The sequence below is a fragment of the Tetrao urogallus genome (assembly GCF_951394365.1).
Source record: "Tetrao urogallus genome assembly, chromosome: 16".
NCBI lineage: Eukaryota > Metazoa > Chordata > Aves > Galliformes > Phasianidae > Tetrao > Tetrao urogallus.
Genome location: NC_136829.1, coordinates 13579286 through 13599372, shown reverse-complemented (window position 1 = coordinate 13599372; position 20087 = coordinate 13579286). Strand labels below are relative to the sequence as shown.

Genomic DNA, 20087 nt, shown 5'->3' with positions numbered 1-20087 from the left:
CCACGGCACGGCCAGGGCCGCCTCCGAGCCGCGGAAACCTCCCCGTGCAGACCTGCGGTGGTTTTGTGTTCGGTTATACGAGGTTTTGTGGTTTGAGCCTCTCTAAACGGACTGTGACATAGATATAGGTATATATATATATTTTTTTTTTTCTGCCAGCAATTGCAGAGATAAAATAGAAACGCTTCGGTTTTCATCACGGGTTTTCACAGACGAGGCGGATACACGTATGTCAGGAAGAGAAGCGACAGAAGGAAAAGGAACGGCTGTGACAACGAGGGAAGCTCCTCAGAGCCTGCGAGGGGTTCTCCCGAGCGTTTTGGTGAACGCAATTGCACAGCACAGCCTGACAGCGGAGCACGCGCTGTGCAGACGCACCACTCACCTCCCCGAGGAGCATCGACGGCAGCGGTCGCTTTGCTCGCGCTCACGGAAATGAAGGCGCTCCTCCCGCAGGGCAGCCTCGCCTCGTGCCGTCTGTGCGCCCGACAGAAAACGGAACTTCACTCAGAAACGCTTTCCCCCAAAAAGCTTTGTTACAGCGCTGGCTTCTCCCTGGGAGCGCAGGGCGCCCGCGGCTGTGTGCAGGCGCACGTTGTGCGGGTTTACAGGAGTTCCGTTTGCTAAATTAATCGAGGCAAACCAAAAGGCTGAGCTGGGTGTGTCGGCCCCGTGAACGCATTCTGATTCCACTCAGCTGTTCTTTTAATCATCGGGATAATTAGCCCAGGAGAAACCTGGAGGGGCAACGACAGCTTTTTCTGATTGCTGCCTCTGATGGAAGAGAAGGGGCTGAGAATGCAATAACTGGAGAGAGAATGGCCACTGAAACACAGGGATATGTATGTGGACATAGAAAACCGCAGATGTGGGCTGTTTTTCTAAAGAAATATGCCTGAAAACACATCTTTAGTGAACCTGGACTAAGAATTTATATTAAGGTCTCCTATAGATGTGTTGTTTCCCCCTGAACAACTACTGTGGTAATTAATAAGGCACTGCCATTCTACATGCACCTGAAAAGCTGAAGAGCAAGAGAAGGATGCTAAAAAGATGATGTCTATCTTTAATAGATTCTAACAACTCTATAACAACCTGAGAAAGCTTGAAGTTATGGGAAAAAACGTAGTTGTGAAATGATTGTTGTGTGGTCTTTGTTTGCATGCAGCTCTATGCACACAGTTTGCAAAGATGCTGAAAGATCCCCACAGCAGATGAAAGGCAACGTAACACAGTTTTGTGTATTTAACATGTCTTACTTGGGCCAGATTCTTGGTTTTATTACATAAGCGTGCCAAAACGTCAGGGAGATCAAAACAAAAGAACAAAACCAGGGGAAAGCTGTGAATTCAGCTATCAGAGCAACCCTCACCTCTCACTGCAAGTTATCCAAAGGGCAGTGCCAGTTTGATTGTAGTTCATCCAAAACTTGAATGAGGCTCTGATAAGTTTCAATAAGTGATCACCAACATTATTCTTTCACAGCCAATGCTGCACGAAACCCAGATTTCTTTGGGGAGGCTTCATGCTCACGGTGTCACACCTCTAGCGTGGGCACGGTGTGAATGACTGCCCAGCATCAGGAGGATTGAACTGACACCAAACTGTTTGACCACACGTTTCACTGCAGAACAGAAACAACGATACTACTTGCCACGCAGGTACATAAGCACACAGTGAATTCATTTAAAACCTGAAAAGTCTTCTTGCTAAATGGAGTCTGATTTGTTCCTGGGCATCCAAAGCCCAGCAAAACCGGCACCGTTAGATTTTATGGCAGTCTCTAAAGCCACCACCTCCCAGGTGCGTGCAGATCATTGCACAAGGCTGTTTGCTTCATTGCTCTAACAATGGAAGATGATTTCAGTAATTTCTGCCATTTCTGTGTCTCTGAGGTGGGAGGGCAGAGGATGCGCGCCTGCTTTACAGCAGGGCCATCAGTGCCATAAATCCGCAGCTCCCGTGTCATCGCGCTGACTCCCTGCATTCATCCATTTATTCTGCAGCTGGTAGCTTGGCCAGCAGAGGCAGATTGGGTATAGGAGTAAATGTGAGGTCCCTGAATCAAAGGAAAGTAGAAAAAAAAAAAGGAAGACTGGCCGGCCATTTGTGCACTGTAAGCAAAATCTTCCCTTATACGTTCCCTTGCACTTTCCTAACTTTACCTAGTTTATAAAGCTGGCCACGTTTGTAACATGGGAAACACGAGAATTTATTTTCTTAGCTACAAAGCTGTAGATATCAGCAAAGTTGCACCGCACAGCTCAGGGGAGAGGCTCCACACACTCCACTTTCTGAGAAAAGCAGAACTGAGACACTGTCCCTGAGCGTTATTAACCAGCACCATTGCTTTCAACGCATCAGAAGGAAGAGAAGACTTGAAGCCCTGTTTGTATAATGATGGAAACGCTGTGCTTTATCAGCCTGCTGTCTCTGGCCACCAGCACTGGCTGTGCCATCCCTTAACACCGCTGCTCTGCCTCTCCTGTGCCTCAATTCTTGCCACACTGATTGGTGTATCCTCACCACATCCATATCCTCAGCACATCAAGACCGAATTTGTGTCACTGCTGCCTTCACACAGCCGCACATAACGCCTGCTGAGTCGAGTCCCGCAGAGCTGGCTGTGGGACTTCCCTACAAAACACCAATTTTCTGCCCGTCAGTAATTAGGGACATCAGCATACACAAGTAGGAAAACCGCCGATGCATGCGTATTTGAGAACTCCATTTCACTTCTCACTCAATGGGAGCTGGTTCCAGAAAGGAATGAAATCTCTCAGCTTTCTGGGGACTTCTTGAAGCTTTTCTGAAAGCTCGGGGAACATTTCCTACACTTACGTCACAGAAGCAAGATAGGATTCTGTAGTTACACTTTTATTACTGTGATAAAGATGGCTTTACTTTTATGGAGGTGGACTTACGGAGAATGCAATACCTATAAAGCACAGTGCTGGGCAATTTGCAGGCGTGTTGAGAGCTGTGCTCAGCTCCTGCAGCAGGTTCCTTCCAGCTGCCTTCTGAGCACACAGCTGTGCTGAGCAGAGGGGCTCTGAGGTGCTCAGCCCCTGCCTGACCGCAGCTGCAAACGCACCAGGCTTCCCTTCCACCTCCAGGGCTGCCCAGCTGCCTCCTGCATGCATGGGAGGCCTCACGCAGCCCTGGAGGTTTCATCAGAACGTTGAACTTACAGCACAGCCTCCCTTCTCCTGGGTCGGGGATCGGTTCTGCCCACTCACAAGCTGATTTTCTTCCTGTAACTCCAGAACTCCACATGCAGTGCTGCTGCAGCAGCACATTTCTGACCACACAACTGCCGTGATTTGCTGCTCCTCGGGGCAGGCAGCACTGCTGTCCAGGTTTTGTCTTGGATCGTTTCAGGAGCATTCATCTTGCAGGATTGCCAGGGGAATGAAAGCTGAAGTCACCAAATAACAAAGGAACGGAAGCTGCTGTGTTTTGGAGAATTCTATCAAATTAAAAATTCTCTGAGAAATAATTCCTTCTGCTTTTAATAGCGACTTCAGAGTTAAAACCCCTTTACATTTAATCAACCTGCTTAAAATTCTTGCCCCCAGCAGGAAAGAATCTCAATCAGAGGGAGACAAACATTCATTAAGCCCTGTACAATAAACCTGCTCTGCAGCCAAAGTGCTATTAATATCATTTTACAGAAGGAGGAAATGGAAGAATAGTGAGATGGGAGTAACTCGTTTGGGGTCACAAAAAGGTTCACGAAGGCACGGTAGAGTAGTAAACCTTGAATCAGACCTGCTTCATCCCAGAGCAGTGTGCCCTCCTTGCTGTGCTTTGCCATGCTGCCTGCCAATTATTATAAGAAAAAAAGAAGGCAATAAAGCGTGTAAAAAGCGAATACACTGATTTATCAGAGATCTCAACTTTTGTGGAGTGAGACTTTAAAATGTGATAAAATAAAAGTGACTCTTCTTATTCTCACTACCCTTATGGACGAGCTCTGTTGAAAAGGGATGCTTCCATGTCTTTGCAGTGCCCAGATACTGAACAGAACAACCCTGGCACCTCTCCCTGCTGGCTGGATACCAGTGTGAGGCTGCTGCAGGTCTGACTTGAAGGCCACTGGAAGCTGCTCGTGGGCTCTTGTAGCACAGCACTAACAGCACTCAAAGGAACAAAGAGAACCAGCAGTGCAAGACCTGGCACTGGTTATCACGCCAGCTGCTTTACTACAATATTAGATCACTGCAGCTGCAAAGTGGAGTGCTAATTCAATGCTGTGTGCAGGGATTTACACCTGTGGATGTTACCAGAGCTGTGCCCTGGCTACGCAGCAGCTCGAGGGACAAGGAGTAGTGCTGTGCTAGCTGTGTGCTGACTGGATGCTCACCCAGGCACCCAGCTGCCCCACAGCATCCCGTAGGAGCACTTAAGAGCAGATGTGAGCTGCTGCTCCTACACCACAGCCTGTTCCCAGCCCCTGCTTACACCATCCTAACACTGTGCCAGCACGAGTGTGGAAACTGAAAAGCCATCATGACTGTATTCAAAAGGCCTGCAATACAGCTGGGATTGAATGCAAGCAAAGGGCAAAAAAGACCCAAACCTTGCAATGCATAACAGTGCTCCCAGTATGTGAGCACTCAGTGCAGCCCTGTGGGTGCCCCCAGCACACCGAGCTCTGCCCTCCCCTCCTGCACTTCCCCTCTGCAGGTTGGTTGGCCCTGCAGAAGGAAATAGGAACTAAAAGGACTTTTAGTTGACTTAATTAATGCTTGTAACACTAGCCAATTGACATCAGCACCTTGTCTGTCACTCACTGTGGGAGGGGGAGATGTGTTAAAAATAACAGCCAATTTCCGCTCCTTTAGCCTGAGCTTTGCTGCAAGGCAGCAGCAAAAAGCCAAGGCCAAGTCAGTTAGTGACATCTTAAGGCTACTCACAGAACTGGCTGTGTTATATTTGCTGCATTTCATACAAAGAGAAGAATCAGAGCGCTGCTGTTGCTCAGAGCATTTGCAGGCGGGCGCTGCTGGGCCACAGCTGGCAGTCAGCAACATTGCTGCTATGCAGCAGCAGAGCTCAGATCAGTTCAGAATAAACATCGTTTAATTTAACAGTCCTCCTACTTACGAATCTGAGAACACGTGGTCTGAAACTGAGCCAGCACAGACAGAAGGACAGGGGGATTCATACACAGGGCATGGCAGCACAACATTTCTCCACTGGCATCACAATGGGCACCAGTAGAGGTGCGCGAGTGCAGAATGTTCGAGCGTTTTTATGGTTGATAAGTGGCGTTTTTTAATTTAAATAACTGAGATGGTACCTCACATCCATTTGCTGAGCAAACAGTGAACTGATCCCATTGATACATTGGCAGAGTTTGCCAGCGGAGCCTCTTGGGATCTCTGGCACAGAAAGGACAAACCGTGGTGTCAGTACAACTACTGACACGCATTTTTAATACTTAACTACTGGATTTATATATAATCAGAGCTGGTAGAGTTCAGCATAGAAGGGTATTTTAAAGTGCCAATAAAACCACTTAGCTTTTACAACGCACTTTGCTTACTCCTTTCCCCCCTTCCTCCAAAAAAGGCTTTTCTTTTGAACTAAGCAATTTATATGTTGGGTCGGTGTTATAAAGTAGGAATTTATAGCAGATTGCAGTGGAAGCTAGAATAAAGGCAGCTTGCTTTTAAATGCAGCACAGAGGGAACTTTACATTGATAGGATTATCACCTGTTTGTACGTGGGATGCGGTCACTGAAGGGCCGCAGATCCCATCTCTATAACTGCCGCCCAAATTGTCTGCTTTTCTAACCAATTCCTTACACTGCAGCTTCCCTTCGTCTCGTTTAGCATCAGCTGGGCAACACGTTCATCTGTTAGAGCTGAACTGCGGAACTCACCGGTAACACTGCGCTGTATTTCCATTTAACCTTCTCCTTTCTAAACCCCACAGTAAGCGCTTCACAAGGCCGGCGATAAAAGCAGCTCTGAGCCGGATGAGCACCGTAAGGCCATCCTGCGCCTGCACCACCCCTTTGGTCCAGAGGCGCTCGGCAGAGCACAGGACTGCCAGGCTGCCTTTCACCTGCCCTAGCACTTGGCCCAGCCCCGCTGCGCCTGCACACACGGCACCCTGCAGCAACGGGCGCTGTGGCCGTGCGTCTCAGCGCAGCGCTGCAGAGCACAGCAGGCTGCAGAGCACAGCAGGCTGCTGCCAGCTCCCACCCGCACGCACAGTCGGCTCCCTGCGCCCCCCGCTGCAGCCCCAATGCTTTGAACCCCCCTCCGAATCCCAACGAATTCACACAGCCGCTGACACTGTACTGAACTTTTGGGGCTGGCACGGCAGCCAGCAACTTATTCATGCCGGACCTTTAGAGGAAAGTTCTCACTCATCATCCATTATAAAGAGCTTTGTCAAACTGTAACCGTTTTAATTTTACTACAATTGCCCCTGGAGGAATTGGTGAAAGTTATACCAGCTGTACATTTATTTCACTGTTTTTCCTCCCTTTTTTCTGATCATCAGTCTGTCAAGGCTATCAAGATTTACATTTAAATGTAAAACTGGACTGTCCACCAAGCAGCCTTTGAAGCTATTAGCTGTGAAAGATAATCAATTGGGAACGGCCCCCGCAGAGCATTTCTCAAGCAGAGTCATCACCAAAAAGCAATTTTGCTGGCAGGCTTAAAAAAAAAAAAAAAAAGACAAAAAGAAAAAAAGAACCACGAATATCCCTGTCCAATAAAGTTATATCCATGGCTGATCCATGTGGCTTTACAACTTAGGAGAAATTAACGTTGTTTAGCAACATTGATTCATACGTACAATAAATCAGGAAGTTTTTTAGAGGGAGCAAGAAGCAATGGTGGGAAACATCCTCACAACCCCATCTGCCTGCAGAACCAAAGAGAGGAGCAATAAGCAGTAGATGGGTCCTGTTGGAGCTTAAAAACAAGGCGTACAGTCAACACCTCATCTGCTTTACAGCTATTACACGGCACCTCGCCCGGCTGGTCTGTCACAGTGCAGCCATTTGCAGCCCCTCTCCCTTATCAGAAGAAAAAAGCACATCTCACAAAGAGCTCTCATCTATTAATTATGTCTGTTCAGCTCCATGCATCCCCATTCTCCCCAGTTTCCCTCCAGGCCACGGGTGGCTGTGCCCATCCCAGCACACATCGCTCACCACGGAGGAACCGCAGCTTCCTCAGCCCCACTGCACCCGTCAGGTGCATCACTTCTCTGGGGCACTCAGCAGCACTGCTCCCACAAAAACATGTTCATGTCACAGTACATAAACACAGCCAGTAAGCAGAGACGTGCTTTGGAAATACGGAGCTGCATCTGTGTTAAGATGTGGGGGTGAATTTCCTTTAGAAGCTGACATCTAAAAACATCCAGGGATTTCCAGCTTCGCTACGCTTCTACTTTGTGAGCAAAAGAAAAGTGTTAGAAATCTGTCAGAGCTGCTCTGTGCATTAACCCCCTGCTCCCTGCACAGCTCCCACACCCTGAGCAGCCCCTGCAGGGCTGGACTGCATGCAGCTCTGTGTAACTCCTCCTTACACACAGCCCCAAGTCCTGAAGCTGATGGAAGTTATAGCAGAGCATTCAGCAGCATCACAGCAGCAGGCAATGGGACCCACACATACTTGATACACAGCATTCTAATACTACAGGGCATTAAAAACCCCTTTGCTTTGTCTCTTTTTGTCTTTTTTTTAAACCTTTTCCTACAACATTGTGAAGTCTCTAAAAGATGAAAGACGGCCGTGTAACCAAATCTCGTGTGTTTTATGAGCCTTTCCCCATGTCTGGAACTGGAATAAAAGCAAAGGCAGAACTGAATACCTGAGAGAGAAAAGGAAGCTCTTCCCGCTCAGATTTTTAATTCGCAATGATACCTGAGCTGTTATTTCCTCAGGACTAATAGAAACTTCTGTCGCCTTCTGAAAGGTCGTTTGGGTAAGTGACAGGAGAGATCAGTTTCTCTTAACAATATTGGTTTCTCGGAATTTGAGCAGGGAGGCTGAAGGTTCTCCATGCGGAGATGCAGGCGGCCAGCAGGGCTCCCAGCCACGGACCTGAAGGTGCAGAGAAGCCTTCCTGCTAGGGAAATAACAGTGTATTTACAGACACCAGAGCATCACAATGCAAAAAGGATGACAGGCGTACGAGCACAAATAACCCAAAGGTCAGAAATACACATTGCACACAAAGCGTATCTGAGAGGAGGCACGTTTGGGCAAGCCTGCATCACTGCTAAAGAACGACTTCAAACCACACAGCAGAAGGTACTTTCCACTGCAGTCGGATAACAGCAATAGAGGGCTCTGCCAAAATGATTGGGGAACACTCTGAAGGTAGTTTTTTAATTGCAAAGCTGATGTGTTCTGTACACATTTGGTCTTTCCCCCAGAGCCCACAGAACGAGCTGCAGGCTGAGCCCTCATTTTTTCCCATCCCATCCCAAGAACGCTTTCCGGTGCCCCCAGCACCTCCCACACATGGGACAGATGGGTGCCAAGATTGAGCAGCAATGTGCCATTTTGGTGCAAATGACACTTAAAGTATTTATCGAAACCACATCACTGGTCACACTGACAGAGGACCATACCCAGGTGCTGCTGGTTTATTGGCACAGCTCTGCACTGTGTCTTTCTGTGGATACAGAGCAGGAGCACACAGATAACCCCACAACTAAAGGTGGCGAAGGCCAAATCGGTGTTCTTCCTGCTGCATGCTTCTGCCTCACACAAGCAGAGGGCAAGCACATTTAGCAAGCACTGCAGGGAAGCAGCCTCTGCCCATGTGATGCCTGGGGCTGGTTTTAGAAATATGACAGAAACCAAGCTTGGGAGGGCAGAAAGAGCAGAGGGCTGCTCACCTGGAAATGCATGCGCCACAGCTTAGTTAGCTGTTAGCTGCTAACATTCGTGCTGTTAGCTCAATTTCTTTTTGCAGTCGGAGACACTCAGAAAACAGGGAGCTGTAACACCCTGTGATTCTCACTTGGGATCTTGCAAGCAGGCTGCTTAAAAAGGACAGAGTTTATAGAACAAAATTAACAGTGAACATGTGGAAGGAACATACCATAGCCTATTTAGCTGTACATTTTGCTCTCGGGAGCAGCTCAGTGCAGTGTAAGCATCACCCATTTTGTGCAGTGTGAGGTGTGCTCCCAGCCAGCAGCCCGGTTTGCTCGCTCTGTGCAGAGCACATCTTGGTGCTCACCAGGCAGGGCATGGAGATTCTGAGGCAACAGGAACAAAACCCATCAAAATATTTTCTTCTGGAAAGAGACAAGTTGCTGCAGAGCTCTGTGGCTGTGGCAGAACTCTGGGAGGATACACAATTTATTTACCACGTGCCTGAAAGCAAGCTCCACAAGAGACACTTGTTATGAATTACCATGCTCTCTCAAGGGACAGATCTGTTGATAACATGAAGAATGTATGAAATGAACTTTAGAGATTAAAACAATCTGCTTCTCCCAGCTCCAGAGCACAAAGACCATTACTGTCAAACACAAAACTGAAAATTGCTCCCAATTCAGCCCTGCTTATCACTTCTATTTTTTGGGGGTGGAGGGAAGAATTCCAGATTGTTCACTTAAACATAATGCAATCAGCTGAACAATGCTGAAGAAGCAGCACTAAGCTTTGTCTATTCATTCACACCATTTGCTATCTTTCCTGTTTATCTCAGCCACACACAGGAGCAGAGTGAAGGCCAGCCTTTACAATATGACAAATCTGCTGCTTTCCCATGTTACAAGGTAAACTTTTTTTTTTTTTTTTTAAACTGAACTGCAGATAAGAGAACTGTGCAACATTAAGTGTGACATGAGATTGAAGATGAGATTCCTGGATGTGCTGCTGCATCCCCTGAGCACAGGTCTGCTGGCCAAGTGCAAACTCAGATTAAGTGCAACTCCAACCAGCAGCTTTGTGAAAATCTCATTTTCTATCACTGTTGCACTGTACTGCAATTCTGCAACTGCAAAATACACACAGGCCAAAACCAATCATCAGGGAGTCAAAAATCATCAGTTTATGCTAAGTTATGAGATGGTAATTCTGCTTTGTAGGATATCAACAGTAGAAAACCATACTTTCTAAGTGAATGCTTACATCTATGCTTTCTGAAACTCACAGAAGTGGTTTTGGAAGTATTTTTACCACCTGCACCCAGGAAAGAGTTAAAAGTAGGGAACTTTTTAACAGGAGGGATACCATCAAGGAGAACAGACTGCACTTTGCATTTATCTGGATCGCTAGCACCACCTATAGCTGATACAAAATACTTAATGCAGGAAACCCTGCCCAGGAATTCAGATGTATCCAGGAGTGAAGGAAAACCAACCTTTTGCTGGTGTTTACAGCAACTGCTGGACCAGGGCACAGACAGCCTGATGGTTTAAATCACACATGCACATATGCTTACGCTTGGAGACAGGTTAACAGCAAAGAACTGCTGCTGTGCCACGCATTTCAATTCAAATACAGCACAAGGCTAGGACAGAAATCTTTGTACCTCTAATTATTCATGAATCATCTCCCTCTAACTGATGTGTGGTCTACTCTGGCATCTGTAAGTGGAAGGACACACTGCCAGGCAGTTCACATCAGAGATCAGAAGACCAAAAACGTTGATTATTTGGAAAGTATTTTTCCTCTGCTCTAAAAGAGCATGAATTTTGAATGAAGGATTAGACAGGCAGAATGGATCTCCAAAAATACTATTTCCCATCAGTAATGAAGGCAGCGTTACTGGAAAATTCAAGTTCAAGCAACCTTTGAACAAGGAACACATTTTCAAGAACAACCCGTACTTGCAAGTCATGATGGAATTTTCCCATCTATATGGTAGAGCTGAAAGCCTTCGCTGTACACCGAGTCCATAACCCACAGAGGGAAGCAGCAGGGAGCCCCCCCACATACACAAAATAAAGGCTGGAAAACAAAACAAAAAAGCAAAAAACTCAAACAAGACCAATTCAGAAAGTGGCCCTGATTATATGATCTCCGTAAGTTTCCCAGCATGTTTCTAACACAAAGCAATCACTCAATGTCTTCCACTAGCAAATACCGTAAAATTTTACTTGACTTTATTTCCCCAAGAGGGAATCTCTGAGCTGGTTTTGATAACAGCCTCTCTCCAGCCTTCCTGCATGTTAACAATCGTCCTTGGGACGCTGCCTGGCTGTGAAACCATCCTTCATTTCTGCAGATCCGGGGACCCATGGAGCTGACTGTTTTCTCAAGCTGAGAGTCTGTTCTCAGCTGGACCATACTGCAGTGATGGCATCACTGGCTACAAGAACACCTGTCAAACAGGACTAATGTTGTGTAATGCAGAATACAGCCCAGCATTCATTCTAGATATGCACATCATTTCATGGTAAATTACTATCTTGTGATGCAATGCTAGAGTTGCAAACCTTGGATTAGAATCTCTTTATTTTATGTTTTAATTGAATGAATTCACTTTCTTCCTTTTTCCCCTTTAACTTGAAAAGAACAGCGCCAAAGTGGAAGGGACTGCTTCCACCCATGCAGCTTCAACACATACCAGCCAAATAAAAACAAAACTTAAGTAGCATTTGTAAAAAATATATTTGTGATTGTTCTGTTTAGAACACAGGTAACTCTGACACAGATCATTGTACCACATGTAAGATTTGCAGCAGCGATCTTGCTGACAAGTTTAGCAATTACTGATGAGCAGACAAAATTCTTTTGCCTTCTAAAAACAACTGACTTGGTCTTCTGCATAAGAACTTCCAAATCAAGCATCACATGCTACCAGCTTCTACTGAAACTAAGGAATAGGTCACATAACCTACACTAGGCCTGCATTAGCCCTGTTTGTAGACATTTCTTACAGATCAGCTACCAGCCACATCCACCCAATGCATACACAGCATGCGATCAAAACAGGCCTTACTTGGAAACACATTCTGGGTGGCTTGGATCATCTATTTCCTGCATCTTTTTGTGTACACAGGAAAGAAGTCTGATGTGAAGATAAGTCATCATAAGGTGAGGCTTTCTTACTTTAGCCAGCACAACATGAGAATCATCTTCAGGGAAGCTTAGTGAAATAATGCAACACATTTTACAGAGGACACATCCTTCTACTTCAGTAGAGGCGTATAAATACACGCACCTCTTTTCCACATACAGGATGTATGTTTCCACGTACAGACAAGAAAGATGCGTATGGAAATATTTGGCTTTATAGGACAAGTTCCCTATTCACTTCCACCCTGTGCATTTCTGCTGAAATCTGCTTTGTGGCTAATCTGGTATGGAGTCTGCTGGACACAGTAGAGCTGTATGGGCTCCACTCTGGATGATGGAGTAGGTCTGTTTAGGGGCTTCTGTGTGAGAGGATGAAGAGAAAATGGGAGGAGGAGGGGCTGAAGTGGACACTGTAATGCTCTGACCTCCATCACTAACCACAGTCACTTCTGTTGCTCCTTCTTGTATCAAGGCATTCAGGCCTTCTAAGTCAGCGCAGCTGATTCCAGAGCTGGTGATGAAAGCTTGGTTTGCCGAAGCCTCGTGGCCGCTGACAGTGGCAGCAGGAATCAGAGCCTGATGCAAAGCAGTTCCATCACTCTGGTCATGGGTTGTGAGAAGAACCGCTGGCTGGGCCACAGGCCCTGCTTCACTCTGAGAGCTGGGAGGAGGAGGCGGCGCCAACAAGCTGACCTGGCCCAGAAGCTGCAGGCGGCTGTTGGCAGAGAGCTCCTCCTGATTCTGGCTGACTAACGCAGGGGGCACAACGTTCACTGACGCAGCCTGAACTATGCTGTTAGTCTGAGGGACCTGGTGACCCACAATGATCTTGACCCTTCCCTCATTATATGGAGAAACCTGAGCAGCCTGAATCGGGACCTGGAGGTGACTGACGGTGATCGGGGCACTGGCCTGTCGACTGGGGTCCATCTGGAGCTGCAGAACAGCCAGTTCGTTACTTTTAGATCCACTGTACATACTGTGCTGCTTCTTGTGACTCCTAAGAGAATCTTCTCGGACAAAGGAGGCGTCACACAGATCGCACTTAAATGCCTTCTTGGCATCTAATTTGGCAACCTGCCTGGAGCCGCCTTGCTTTGGCCTATCTCCTTCCTTCTTCTCCACAGTTTGCTTCTTGGTCTTGACTTTGTCTCCATGAGCTTTCCTCATGTGAGTCGTCAAGTTACTCCGCTGCTTGGTGTCAAAGCTGCAGAACTCGCATTTGAATGGACGATCTTTGCAGTGAATTCGCTCATGCACTTTCAGAGCTGCCTTGTTGGAGCAAGAGTAGTTGCACTCTGAGCACTTCACTGGCTGCTCAGGCTGGTGAGTTCTTATGTGGTGTCGAAGGCTTGTTTTGTTTCCACACTGGAACTCGCACTCTGGACACTTGAGAGTATTTTCCATGCTGTGTTTTATACGAATGTGTGATTTCAGGTTTCCTTTCATAGCACAGCGAACCTCACAGTACTCACACTTGTAGGGCTTCTCACCAGAATGCACACGCATGTGCCTTTTCAAGTCCGAGTTGATTTTAAACTTAGCAGGACACATCTGACATTGGAAAGGAGCATCTCCTGTCAACAAGGAACACATTTCAAATTACAGAGGAGACACAGAGATCCATTTTTCTCCTTGAGGACAAGGTTACAGTGAAATACGTACAGTTGACTTGTTCTAAGTATCTGTAGCCTTCCAATATATTTTCAAGACATAGGGAATGTAAAGCGCACGGGATTTATCACCTGGACTGGCATAATTGTGTGCAGACTCTCAAGAGAATGCCTGCCCACACTTATTTTATTTGTATGTCAAATAATCTCAATTTCTAGTTCACTTTGCTTGTAAAACTGTTCAGCGCACTCCACAAAGTGACTGAAGTTTCTCATTTGGACTCCTTTAGCAACAGTGGCTCAACTAGCATTGAAAAACATTTAAAATAAACACTGTAACAGCTGCTCTATTTCTGAAGTCTAAGAACACGAACACATGCACACCTCGGGCCTGAAGTACAAGATCCGCAGTGAGACTTCTGGGTTAGCTTTGAGCCCAGGTAAGTTCCAGGCTACTACAGAAACAGAATAGCACTGCAATCTTATGTCTATGATACAGGAAAGTGTATGGACAACGTCAGGAGACTGCAGCACAACTGTGCTACAACAGTGATACAGAAACGGGGGACATCACAGGCACATACAAGAAGCTAAAAAAGAGAAATGGGAGACTACTGAAACACGCATGCAAATATGTGGTATTTGCATCACAGCTAATATTCTTCTACAGGTTCAAGAAAATCTAGTATCAGCTTGTATCCATGCAGTATTAGCTCACATCCATGCAAACAAACATACAAAATATTCATAACATCACAGTTTTTATGAGAGTAATCCTGACCCCAAGCCTATTTAGCTGAAAGTTTGGCCAAATTCTTAACTGCAAAAGCATGGAAAAAAAAAATAAGATCATCAGCAGGATTGTTAGCAGCCTGGTTGTGTCAATACCTACACAAACAACCACACACACTGCCTGGATCTAACCTGCTGCTGGGCAACCTCCTGATTTGCAGACCCACATCACAACACGTGTGGCCAAACCAAGCTGTACATCACTGATCAGAATGCAGTCAATTCCAGAGTAAAGAACACTTATGGCTACTAAGAGAAGTAAATAAACACAAAGAAAATACCCCAATCCTACTGAATAACACCCCTCACCTTTTTCTTTATTTGAAATATATGGTTTTCCAAACTACCCAAGCATAAAGTTTTCGGGCATAATTTTGAAGCAGTGAGTGACTGTATCACTGGGTGCTAAGATGTGCTTGGTGCAGGGAGGAGGAAAACAGCAGGTTTGGTCCAAGTGTTGTTCCTCCCTACCAATCAAACTGCAAACAGCTAATCTTATATGGTGGGCCAGACTTGAGAGACACAGATAAGACCCTTGATGCTCCCAAGGATCTAATTATTTACTGATCCATTAAGCTCTATCAAATTAAGAATACCTTAATAAGCAGCTCCAAAATGAAAAGAACAAGTACCAAGAGTCAGACCTGTCTTCCAAATGCTTCTATGTATTTTCAGGAGGGCTGTGTTGTCCCACTAGATTATATCCCAAGAAATTCACAGCAGCCTGATGCCTCCATGCTTCTGAGAATTCCAACAGGCACTTCCTGGCACCTCGATGGGACCTGCCTGCCTTTAAAAAGTCTTCCCAATGGCTTCCAAACTTTTACAGGCCCGAGTTTTGGTACAAGCTTACCTGTGTGGGATCTGAGATGTACAGTCAGCTGGCTGGAGTTGCGGCTCGCATAAGGGCAGATCTGGCATTTAAAGGGACGCTCATTGGAATGAATGCGCTGGTGCTTGTTGAGACTGCTGCTGTCAGCAGCTGCATAGTCACAGTGCTTGCACTTGTAAGGCTTCACCCCAGTATGAGACCGCATGTGCATCTTCAGCTTATCTTTGCGACTGAAACATTTGCTGCAAACATCACACTTGTGGGGCTTGTCTCCTGCAAGGAGCAGAGCATCAAAACGTGAAGAATTTTTGCCTCATAAGTGTGTTACTGAAAAACAAACCCCACTAACTAAACACTTCCAACCAGCAGTATGATTAGTTTTCAGAAACTGGATATAGGATTTCAATTGTCTGCTAAGGCTTCAGAAGGCTCTCAGGAACTTTCTCCCTGTGTCATCAATGAATATATGGATGTTATAATTAAGAAATATACAGGCTAAACCAACAAAAAGTAAAATAAAGCAACCATACAGACCTGTGTGTGTTCGCAGATGACGTTCCATGTCCTTCATACCATAGGAAGTCTTGAACTGGCAACCTGACAGTAGTAAGATTGATGAATGCACACCATTAAATTCATGGAAAAATCTAACAAAATACTAACAACAACAAACTACTGTATTCTGTATTTTGTTTGTTCCTCAAGAGCATTTTTGGTGGGCAGCTGCTTCCTGCATCACTTGTGTAGTAAAAGCAAATAAACCAACAGATCTATCATTACCTACACAATCAAAACGTGCCTTTCAAGAGAAGACAGGCTAACAAGAGAAGGAGCCCCAACTTCTGCTCCCACTGATATCACAACTCATCTACACGAGCGTCTGCATACGTTTACTGCATACTGTCTTTCACTTGTTAAGTTCTCCACATACTTTCACTCTGCCCATCCTTACAGACATGCTAACTGACCCAGTCACACAATGGTTTGGGTTGGAAGGCACCTCAAAGATCACCCAGTCCAGGGACAGCTTCCACTAGACCGGGTTCCTCAAAGCCCCACCCAACCTGCCCTTGGACACTTTCTTTTCATGTACAACAGTGAGCAAAAATGTGACAAGACTGTCCTTATGTTGCAGTGTGTGCAGGTCTAGGCCAGTGTCTGTACACAAGCCTGCTGAAGCACCACCAGAATACAAGACAGTTCAGGACCAAAGCCTAGGACGCGTGAAACCAATAGCAGAACTACTACTGATATCACTGGCAGTGCATGCACAACACAGTCCACATCTTACCTGGATACCAGCAGTTCAGTTTCTTCTGCGTAAGCGAGGAAGTTGACTTCCTTGATCGTGCTTTCGGTGGTGTGGAGACGATAGCAGCAGCTGGAGGCTCACTGCTCTCACTGGGCAGGTATGTTTGATAGCCATGCTCAAAAACAAACTCTGGCGCAGAAACTAAACATGTAAAATAGTACAATTTGGTAACATTAACTTGTCCAATCAGTAAAATCTTTCAAATTACTTCCTAATCTCATTAATTACGGGCACTCATTAATTACAGCCATGCCATTCTGTATTGTTTCAAGACTTCTTATAAGTAGGGTGGTGAGGGAAAGGAGAAATTCTTTTCTCTCCCTTGCTATCCTGCTATCAGCTGATAACTCTGCTCGACCTTTTATCACCCTAAGCAGGCCCACTTGTTTCCCTTTCTGAATCTTATCTGGCTGCTCTGTTAAGTGTTCTGTGTCTTCTGCTGACTGTTCAGCTCTTTCATTAATAAAGTTCTGTCTGTTTTTTCCAACACTGGCTGTGCTACAGCCCAAAGGAGAAAAAAGAAAGCAAGTTATTTACATGGCTAGTGTTGTCAAAAAGCATCGTGCAAATAAAAAAAAGTTCAGCCTCTTTCTGAACTGTATTGCTTTCAGCTGTTACTCGTAACAGGTAAAACTTTGTCAGCCCAAGCACAAGCTCTTAAGTCAATTAAATGTTACACCCCAAATGAGCAGAAGCATATCATAGCTCTCATTTTAAATATGAGTAAAGAGAAAGCAGAAAAGCGATTTAACCAAAATCCATGCTGAGTGAATTCCTGGAAGTGAGCTTTGAATTCAGTTTGCTTCGCTGCTCTTCCAGATTCTTTGTGCTAGTCTGTCTATGCAGCTTAAAAGATCTGGATTTCAGAAAGTTACTACATACAGAAGGACAAACCTTCATCTATGGGAGGAAATTCTAGTTTTACTTAGACTCTGCAGGACCGGGGCTTCCCTTCAACCTCTACAAAGGCAGGAATGTTGAGCTGTGTTCTTCCTGCCCATCAGCTGTGGGAGCAGAGGTAGGAATGCAGGCCTGGGTTGGAGCCTGACTACAGTTCCCAGCCTGCTGCTCGCCAACAGCACCCTGATGGACCCGAAGCGCACAGCGATCTGATCGCTCTTCTTAAGTGCCGTTTTAATTGGCTCGCACACAACGCTTACATAACAGTCGGACACGAGCCGCTAACTGGACTTTCAGCTAACAAACGAAGCCCACCGCTGTCACACCGGCACCAAGGTCGCACACCACTCGTTTTTCTTCCTCTGCTTACATGACCGCAACGCCTCCCGCGTTCCTTCGGCGGTGCTACCTGTGATGGTCTGCGTCTCCGAGGTGATGGTTCTGGTCGTGGTTTGCGCCGAAGGCACCGTTTCCTCGGACACGAACTGCACGGTGCTGGTGGCCCCGGCCGCCGCGCCGCTCAGCTGGCAGCCGCTCTGCTTGTGGGCCACGAAGGCGTCGAGGTTATTGAACTGCTGCTTGCAGAGGCCGCAGATGTGGATGTCCGGAGTGAGCTCCACCAGCACCGTGGTGCCTCCTGGAACTGGAAGCACAGCGGCAGGACCGGCAGCTCAGGCCGAGCCGACGGCAGCCGGTTCCGCTCACCCCGAGCTCGCGGGGTGCCGCGGCCGCACGGCCCGAGGGGCGGAGCCGCGCGGCTCCCATGGCCGGGCACGGTCGCCACGGGCCCCGGGACGCCGCGGGGATCCCGCCCGGCCCCGCCGCTCCGAGCCGCCCGCCCGGCGCTCCCCGCGCCGCTCACCCAGATTCCCGGGTTCCCCCCCAGCCAGGTTCCCGGGCTCCGCTCCCGCCCGCTTCTTGCGCTACTCAGGTTTCGGGGCCCGCCCGGACCCGCGCTCCAGTCGGCTTCCGCCGCGCGGGCCCCGGAGCGCGCATAGCCGGCGGCGCGCGGCGGCACTTACACTGCACGGGGCCGGGGAAGGCCGGCGCCGCCCCCCCGCCGCCCGGGTTCATGGCGGCGCGGCCCGGCACGCCGCCTCCGCCGGCCGCGAGGCGCTTACCGCCGGCGGGGTGCCCGCCCCCCCGCCTCCGGGCGGCCGAGCGGGGGCGGATGTGGAGGAGCCGAGCATGCTCAGTGGCGGCCGCGCTCGGTTCCTGCCGCTGCCGTGCGCCCGGCCGCAGTGCACGTGGCAGCCCCGCCTGCTGCTCGGCGTCGCTCCCGGCCGCGCGCGGAGCCGGCCGACTTCGGGCCTCGCGTCTGAGCGGCGTGGCGGTGCGCCCTGAGCTCGGCCGCTCCTCTCGCCTTTCCTTACAGACCCTTTTCCATCTTCGTTAGCCGTCCTTCGGACACCTCCCATGGGTTTCTTTGTATTGCGGTGTACAGAACTGCAGGCGTTACTCGAGGTGCAGCTTCGCACACAGCATCAGCTGCCGAGCAGAATCACATGCTGCAATAACTGCTGGAAGCCAGGCTGGTGAGATTGGTGTCATTGCCAGAAATGCAGCTTTGTTTCCTACGCTCCCCTTCTTGCAGACGTTGTCCTCCGCAAGCCCTCACCTGTCCTCCAGTCATGCTCAGAGCCATGATTTAGCAGAGGGTTGTTAGGGCAGTATGGTTAGGTCATGGTTGAATCGATCTTTAAGGTCTTTTCCAACCTGAGCGATTCTATGATTCCATGCTGACCCTGGATCTCAAACATCCACCTATGTATCTGCTTCATTTATATGGACAAATAAGAATCTTATGCCTGCTGAAGTTCCTGGAAAGCCTCTCGGTGGTTTTCTGGACGCAGGCTCAAATGTCCATCACGGGCAGTCCTCATGCTTAGGTGTGTAGAAGACACTGAGATGATGGCCTGCTTAGAGGGATTGATGATATGTGTGCTGAGTGCATCCTTCTGTGCTCTGCTGCAACAAACTGGCTCAGCCATTTGGGAGTGCCGTGGTACTACAGCTTTGCCTTGCCTTATATTTAAGTGCAGCTATTCAAGGACACTAAGTGGAGAATGGAAATTACAAAGATTATTAAATTCAGGTACATACCTTTTGCTACTTGAATTTCAGCAATCTGAAAGACACAAATGCTCCATTTGCTTGCAGCCAGTGAATACTCAGTGTCTGACAGCTGAAGTCTCCCACAGACATCCCACGTAGGCACGCTCTGTACCCAGCTCGGGCTCCCTTCACACATATGTTGGACACCAATATTCCCTCTAGGCTGTGTGGGCTCTGCCCACAGAGAATAAAATACCTGGTGATGGTGGTAAGGCAGCTGCTGAGGGAGCAAAGTGAACAAATACAGGTAGCTGAAGGTCACAGTGTGGACAAACATGAATGAGAAAAGAAACAATATTATTTCTGGTACTTCCTCACAAATTTGGTTTAGCTTCTAAAGGATTTGATGACTGAACAGATCTAACTGTGTATTCGTTAATAAACTCCAAACAGTTTGCACAGGCACTGAAGATACGCAGAATTTCAGATGCCAGTTCATATTACAGCTGCAGTTTTACTTTCCTGGGAAAGCGGTGTCTGCCTGACACTGCCGTTGACCCAT

General features: G+C 47.5%; 1 protein-coding gene across 1 annotated transcript; it reads right to left on the bottom strand.

Moving 5' to 3' along the window:
• Positions 1-12297: 12297 nt before the first annotated feature.
• ZFP64 (ZFP64 zinc finger protein) lies at positions 12298-18550 on the bottom strand (the record flags this gene model as incomplete). Its single annotated transcript, XM_079543305.1, has 6 exons — positions 18493-18550; positions 17880-18113; positions 16550-16711; positions 15793-15855; positions 15280-15531; positions 12298-13598 (listed from the first exon to the last, which is right to left on the bottom strand). The coding sequence occupies exons 1-6, from the start codon at positions 18542-18544 to the stop codon at positions 12298-12300; spliced, it is 2064 nt and encodes a 687-aa protein (XP_079399431.1). The 5' UTR covers positions 18545-18550.
• Positions 18551-20087: the final 1537 nt, after the last annotated feature.